Source organism: Gaeumannomyces tritici (genome assembly GCF_000145635.1).
Source record: "Gaeumannomyces tritici R3-111a-1 unplaced genomic scaffold supercont2.149, whole genome shotgun sequence".
NCBI classification, from domain to species: domain Eukaryota; kingdom Fungi; phylum Ascomycota; class Sordariomycetes; order Magnaporthales; family Magnaporthaceae; genus Gaeumannomyces; species Gaeumannomyces tritici.
Genome location: NW_008804693.1, coordinates 1 through 7,453, shown reverse-complemented (window position 1 = coordinate 7,453; position 7,453 = coordinate 1). Strand labels below are relative to the sequence as shown.

Genomic DNA, 7,453 nt, shown 5'->3' with positions numbered 1-7,453 from the left:
GGAGGCTGGTGTCAGGTTGCGATGCGATGATGGCAATGCCGGATGACCCGCCAGGCGTGTGACCGGATGGATCCGAGCGAGATGCGGGGAAATGGTCCTTGCGGAACAGTACCGCCGGACACTGGCAGCCAAAACCCTCACTCATTGGCGAGTACTAGAAGGGTCAAGTCCGTCGGCGCCACTATGCTGCACATCACGGATCATCAAAAAAGAGCTAGGCCGAGCGCCAGAAAGAGTAAACCGAGACACGGAAAGCCGCAATGCACGGCAAGATCGCCCTCGAGGAGGCGTGGGCCATCGAGGAGAACTTCGAGGCCTATGACGTGTCCAAGCTGGCGCCCAAGGGCGTCATTGGCGGCGACTTGGTGGCCAACCTGCTCGACGTGCACGGGGAGCGGCTGAGGCAGATGAACGAGAACGGCATCGACCTGATGGTGCTCTCGCTCTCATCGCCGGGCGCCCAGGGCGTGGCCGACCCGGCCCGGGCGGCGGCGCTGGCGTCGCTAGCCAACGACAGGCTCGAGGCCGAGGTCGCGCGCAACCCGCGCCGCTTCGCGGGCCTGGCGTCGGTCAGCATGCACGACCCGGCGCAGGCGGCCGGGGAGCTGCGGCGCCGCTTCGGCGACAACGGCGGCGGGCCAACCGGGGGCGGCCTCGTGGGCGTCATGCTGAACGACTACCAGACCGGCCCCGCCGACGACAAGAACCAGATGATCTTCTTCGACGGGCCAGAGTACGACGTCTTCTGGGCCGCGGCCGAGGAGCTCGACGTGCCGGTCTACCTGCACCCACGCGAGGCGACACCGCTTATCACGGAGCAGATGTGGAGGGGCAGGCCTTGGCTGGCGTTCTCGGCGCTGGGTTATGCGCACAGAGTGGGGATGCACCTTCTTGGGATCGTAACCAACGGGGTACTAGACCGGTTCCCGCGCCTCAAGATAGTTATTGGTCACATGGGGGAGCACATGTAGGTTCACACAACCCCTGCCCGCCCAGCCCGGAGGGAGACTGGGCGGCAACGGACAGGCAGAGGCAAAGAAAAGCCCAGGCGGCTAACGTGAACACGGACGCGCACACGTCACAAAGCCCATATGATCTCTACCGCATCGACCACAAGCTCAACCGGGCGCGGTTCCCGCAGATGCCCATGGCCGGGGACAAGCTGGTGCGCGACTATTTCGGGACGAACCTCTTCATCACAACGTCGGGGCACTTCTCGACGCCGGCGCTAGTGTGCGCGATGCACGAGGTGGGCGCGAGGGCCGTCATGTTCTCAGTCGACTACCCCTTTGAGAGCATCCCCAACGGGTGCGTCTGGTTCGACGAGCACGTCGCGCGGGCCGTCGGCGCCGCCGACCTCGTCGACATGGGGCGGAACAACGCGCTCGGGGTGTTCTCGCGGCTTGCCGACTCGCGCGGGCCCCACGCCGCTAAGCCCATGAGCCCCCGCGAGTGCCGTGTCGGCGGGCTCGGGCTCCGCGAGGGGGATGAGAGTGAGGTCGAGTACGGGCTGTACAACAGGAGCTGGAGCAAGCGGTTGGAGATGAAGGAGTGACTGTGGCCAGTCTACCCCGAAACTCGGTGTTTGTTTTCCATGTGCGGGAAAGCTGTTAGTTGGCTGGCGTTGGTGGGCGAGACGCCTGAACCTTGTCCATAGCCCGCCAGAGGCATGAAATGAGGCTCTTTTTGATCCTTTTCCAGGGCGCAAAAGAGGCTCGGCAGCAGGCAAAAGTTATTTTTCTCACCGACCGATTCTAGTAGGTGCCCGATGTCCGTTACTCAATGTTAAAGTCTTGGGCCCTGCAGACCCTCGAGTCCATATGATGGCGGTTTGGGTCCACCAACGACCAACAGCAATGTCGACATTGCGGGCCATGGGGCGAATCTGCTGGGGGAGGGACTGAGGAGTCTAGAGGTGGATTTCGACGGCATGCTGATGGATCCGGACGCCCACGCCTGGTTCCTTTCTGACGGTTGGGGAAGGCAGACGGGGGCGACCACTGCCCGAGGAAATCCACAACATGTGGGTGGACCCTGGGAGCGAGTCCCGGAAGTTCCAGCCCGGGCATCGGCCCCATACCAAGCGGGCTCGTGGGTGGCACGCATTGAAGCATGAGGTGCACAAGATTAGATGGTACGAGAACCTCTTGGCGGCTGAACGGTCCCCATCCGTAGGCCGCGCACAGGTGCATGAGAGCGTGTTGCAGCGAGGCCACCCGTCACCCGTCGCGTAGCTTGTGATGCTGATGGACGAATGAGATTGGGCGAGGCAGGGCTCTGGGTCCCGAAGGATCATGTTGCACTCGCTAGGTGTGAAAAATAAGCACCTGGGAAACCGGCTGTTATTCGGTCGACGGCTCGATGACGGCTGGGAACCCGAGCTTTGAGAGCGTGGTGCCCTGAGCGTGGTCCCTGTGGTCCCCTGGCGGGCGCTGTTGGGACGGGATGATCAACGGGGTCCTCGCCTGGTCGGCTGCGCGTGCTGCCCGCACCCAAAGTCTGACCCGATCGGATCCGAATATCGAAAGCAGCTTCGCTGCCTGTGCCAGCCCTGGCGGGCACGTTTTTGCTGGGTTGAGCTGCCCTGCAATTATCAATCGCTAGATTCGGGCGCGCAGACTGGAGCAAGTTCTCCCAACCCCTTGTGGCCCTGCGGGTGTGGGTCGCAGCCAGGCGCTCTCAACCAATGGTTCTGGGGCTCATGTCGCAACTGCAGCGCACCTCCCTATCAGCCCGATCGATAGGCAACAGCCCCACTCCAAGGCTCACTCCGTAATCCTACGCGGCTCGCGACAACTGGCCGTCACGAGGGAGGTGTGGGTTTCTGGGGGCCCATGTCGGCGCTAATCAGGGGGACGGTGGTGCAACCTCTCCCGCCTTCTCGCCTCCTCGCTCGCTCACTCGCAGGAGCCAGCGATGCCAAGAAGATGGCCCTCTCGTGTCGGTTTTTTCTTCTCTCGCGCCGGCGAGCCGCCGCTTTGTTCGCTCATGCTAGGGGCAGCCTTCACTAGCTTGTCTTGGCGAGCCCCTCTTCTTTGAAAGAGCGAGGAGGGAGAAAGAAATTTGCGCGCTTTGGCTGCCCCTGGGTGGCTACATGGCTGCGATGGTCGCATTTGGTAAGTGGCAAGTCACCCAGTCTCTTTGTGCCAAAAATATCGCCCACTAACGCTGCCCTAAGTGAGTGTGCAGTAGGTGTCATCGGTTGTCGGCCCATTTCTGGTGGGGAGGAGAGCATCTTGGCCCTCGTGTCTACCTAGTGGCACTTGACTGGACAAATACACACAAGGGACAACTGCAAGGGCTGGGTCCCGCCAGCATGAATACGGCTGTCTGAGGCTTGGGAAGGCATCGTGATGCCCACTTCACGAGGGATGTTGCATGCTACCTGCCTTCGACAGCCAGACGTTGGGACGAAGAGGGCGGCAAGCTGGAGGGCTTAGCTCCAGCAACAGACAAAGAAGAAAAAGAAGAAAAAGAACAACGGTGCTCTTGCTCGGACACCTGGGGATGCCCGCACAACGGCGAATCTCGCTTCAGTCCCAAGAATCTGGCAAGACTCCGAGTGGACGGGCAAGTAGTCTGTCTGGGCTTCCCCGAAGCCCAGACAGATGGAAAAGACCAAGGAATCGACAGGGACTCATCAGTGCGCCGTCAGCATTGGTGCGGTAGGAGATGACCGCGGCAAGATGATCCCGGGTGGACGGGCGAGCCAGCCTTGAGGCAAGGGGGGGTAGGGAGAGTGAGTGGGCACGGTGGTAGCCAACGTACAGGAGTCACATCCCCTTCGTTGCCCCTGGTAATATCCCCATTGTGCGTGGTACCTGCATGGTGTGGCATCCAACCTGCATCTATAAGTCGAGGGCCTCGTCGTTGCTTGCCTTCACTCTCCCCTTCTTTCTCCCCACCCGCAAACCGACCTTTGTCTCTCGCTATACAGCATTCAGATCATCTTTTGATCAGTCCTTCGTTTCGTCTTTCCAACCAGCTTGCTTCGCGGTTTTACATACCATAATGTCTCTCAAGAGTGTTTCTCTCCTTACCCTCGCGGCTCTCGCGCCGCTGGCCGTGGCTGTCCCCACGTCCTCCGTCCTGGAGGCTAGGGATATGCCGAGGCCGCTATTCGGCAGCGTGCCTTGGGGCTCCCGCCTCGGTCTTGGTGTCTCGCCCTGCACCACGCCGGGCAAGATCGCCCTGACCTTTGACGACGGCCCGGGCTCCCTCACCAAGACCATTGTCGACACCCTGCAGAGCGAGGGTGTCAAGGCCACCTTCTTTATCGTCGGCGAGAACGGCCCCTTCGCCGGCCTGACCCGCCCGGCGTACCACGACCTGGTCAAGTTCATGCACAAGGAGGGCCACCAGCTGGCCTCGCACACCTTCAGCCACCCCGATCTCACCACCATCAGCCGCGCCGAGATCAAGGAGCAGCTGGTCAAGAACGAGGCCATCTTCGCCGACGTTCTCGGCTTCGTGCCGACCTACTTCCGCCCCCCCTACACCGCCTGCGACGAGCAGTGCTACTCGGTTCTGAAAGAGCTTGCCTATCACGTTGTCGACTACAACCTCGACACCCTTGACTGGGACGTCCAGACCAACTCGGATACCATCTTCACCCAGGCCATGTCGTCGGCCAACCCTGCGACCAACTCGTACATTTCGCTGTCGCACGATGTCCAGGAGTTCACCGCCAACGGTTTCGTCAAGCGCATGATTGACCAGGCCCGCGCCAAGGGCCTCAAGTTCGTCACCGTTGGCGAGTGCCTGGGCGACCCGGCCGCTAACTGGTACCGTGACCCCGTCACCGGAGAGCCCTTTGGCAGCGTCAAGCCCCCGGTGTCGTCCTCGACTTCTACCGTGAAGCCAACCACGACCGCGAACCCGACCACGACCGTGAAGCCGACCACGACTGTGAGCCCGACCTCGACTGTGACTCCCACCACGACTGCCAACCCCACTCCTCACTACGGCAACGGCACCATCGTGACCGCCACGCACACCTCGTACACCACCTACTGCCCGCCTGACCACCCTACCAGCGGCTTCGTGCCTCTGCCGCCTGCGCCCACGGGCACCACCAAGACCCCGATCCCGGGCCCTCACACCGTCATCATGCCGGTCTGCCCTGGCTGCCCCAAGCCCACTCAGTCTGCTCCCTTCCCCACTGGCGGCAAGCCCGGTGGCAGCGCTCCTCACGGCACCGTCGCCATCGTCAAGCCTCCCACCGACACTGGCGCCCCCAAGCCTCCCCCGGTCACCGCAGGCGCCGGCCGTGTTGCCTTTGCCAACGTCGCGGCTGCGTCTCTCTTCGCGGCCGCTGCCTGGCTGGCCCTGTAAAATGGTGTCAGCAGGAAGCATTCTCTTTTGTGACTGAACATGACGGAAGATCTTCATCCCCTTTTTGGGCATCAAGTTATGTAATATGATGGATACCTGAAGATAGTTGGCAAATACCCCTAATTTCCATTTTCCACCCCTTACAACATGGTCCTTGACTTCACGTGATGTCTCTCATTTGATTCCTTGTTCCTGAGTTCCCACGTAGATTTCCGAATTATGGTCCTCGCTTGCGGCTCTGTAGTTTGTTTCACGCACGAACGCTCAGTCCCCATGTCTCGGGGGTCTCCTCCCTCCTGTATGCACTCGGACTCGTTTCGCTTTGTCGTGGGGCCACCACCGTCACCACACCACCCCTCACTCTTTCTTGGCATCGCGACCGTTCCTTTTTCGCTTGCATGCGCAAGAGGGGGCGTGTGTGGGTGGGATTGGCGCGCGACGCACCCGGAAATTGTGCAGGACAAAGCTAACCAATTGCGTTTGGGTCAACTCAGCCCACCTCTTGGCCCTTTCTTTGCTTTCTTTGATTTAGCCTGCTTCGTTTTGCCTGCGCCTTCTTTTTTCTTCTTTCTTCTTTTCGTGTTAGTTTTTCTTTTTTTTGCGTCACCTTCATGTTCTTGCATACCGCATCAGCCACTACTGTCCTTCCGATGGGCGCTTGCTCCGACGGTTAGCGCCAGTTCAAAAGGGCGAGCACGGAGATGGAACGGCGTGAACGCCACCAGTTGCGCAATACCTACAGACGACCACATGCGAAAAGAAAAGAAAAAAAGGCGCCAACAATCCTGACCCACTCCCGAGGCAGAATGTCCGCGCCTAATAGGGCTTGACTCCACAGCGCTAGGCCCACGCCCCGCTTGCAGGTTAAGCTTGATACTTCCTCCCGAGCCACGTGACCGTCCCTGAACCACATGTCGAGCAATCTACGATGCTGATCCAGCTGCCAAGCGGCGGCCCGGATATTACCATCCAAGATCCGACACCCAACGTTCTCGGCTGCGGCTTGCAGATTAGGGAATGTGTACGGAGGTGTCAGGCAAAAGTTTTCGCCGTGGGGCATGTTGCAACCAGGGTAGGCTATTTTCAGCCCTTACCAAATAAGGCTTAGCTCACATATTTTTCAATAATTACTTACAAATCGGCTATGCACCAATTCGAATTAGCCCGGGCGCGTTTTAATCGATTAAACGCGTGCATTTTCGTATTGTGCACCCCACCCCTTCCATTTTCTTTTTTATCCAACGCATCCAATATGGCTAAAAAACAATTAACAAACAACGACCGATTTCGTGTGCGGACTTTGTATAAAAATGCAAAGTATACCCAAGCCCAAATCGAGCAAATTACGGGCTTTTCTCGCAGTTAAGTGCGCATTGCAATTAACGTTCCTTTCGTTTAACCCCGGGCCGGCCGGCCGGGCTTATTTTCGGAAATACAAACAAACGACTTTATCGAATTCATCTCCTATTCCAAGCAAAATCGACGTATGTTTTTTTTTTAGCTTGCTTTAATCTTTTTTAACGGGCTTTTTGGTGCATATGCAGTTCGAAGAGCCTTTCGCCGCCGAGGATACAAAAGATACGCGGTTTATCCGAAGCTTCCGATTAGCGAAAAAAACCGTTAATTTTGGTTTGCTTTTGCTTACGAACACTTTTATTGGACATTCGAAGATTGGGGCAAAATCCTTTGGTTAAACGAAATTTGGGTTAAGCCCGGCCGGCATAGGAAAATAATGGTTACCCGGTTACCTTTGGAAGGCCTTAATTTTACTTGCGTTATTGACAAAATACAAAGAAGGAAGGGCTGGATGTTTTGGGGTTGTTTTTTTGGTTTGGCCGGCAAAGGCCCGGGTATTTTTTGGGAAAAGGATTGGGGCACGATTAAAGGAAACACTTACTAGGCACATACAGTTCTTATTATTGACGGTTGGATCCAATGGTGCAAGCGTAAGGGTTTTGATTAAGGCCAAGGTTATATCTTTATGCAAAATAACGCCCTTGGCCACGCCCACCAAAAAACCCGGGCAGACTTATTTGCAAAGGGTATTGTCAGGAGCACGGGCGAGACCGCCCGGCAGAAAGCGGGGAGCGTCAGATGCACGGGCGAGACCGCCCGGCAG

At 58.3% G+C, this 7,453-nt stretch overlaps 3 protein-coding genes across 3 annotated transcripts; 2 read left to right on the top strand and 1 right to left on the bottom strand.

Annotated features, from left to right (window-relative positions):
- Nucleotides 1-93: 93 nt before the first annotated feature.
- On the top strand, nucleotides 94-1,790 carry GGTG_14134 (2,3-dihydroxybenzoic acid decarboxylase). The gene is made up of 2 exons (XM_009232062.1): nucleotides 94-967; nucleotides 1,087-1,790. Exons 1-2 carry the CDS (start codon nucleotides 261-263, stop codon nucleotides 1,553-1,555), a joined length of 1,176 nt encoding a protein of 391 aa, XP_009230326.1. The 5' UTR covers nucleotides 94-260; the 3' UTR covers nucleotides 1,556-1,790.
- Nucleotides 1,791-3,863: 2,073 nt separating this feature from the next.
- GGTG_14133 (hypothetical protein) lies at nucleotides 3,864-5,476 on the top strand. Its single transcript, XM_009232061.1, has one exon. It carries the CDS (start codon nucleotides 4,012-4,014, stop codon nucleotides 5,332-5,334), a length of 1,323 nt encoding a protein of 440 aa, XP_009230325.1. The 5' UTR covers nucleotides 3,864-4,011; the 3' UTR covers nucleotides 5,335-5,476.
- GGTG_14132 (hypothetical protein) lies at nucleotides 5,138-6,394 on the bottom strand (the record flags this gene model as incomplete). The annotated part of the gene is made up of 1 exon (XM_009232060.1): nucleotides 5,138-6,394. The coding sequence occupies one exon, from the start codon at nucleotides 6,392-6,394 to the stop codon at nucleotides 6,071-6,073; it is 324 nt and encodes a 107-aa protein (XP_009230324.1). The 3' UTR covers nucleotides 5,138-6,070.
- Between the last annotated feature and the right edge of the window lie 1,059 nt (nucleotides 6,395-7,453).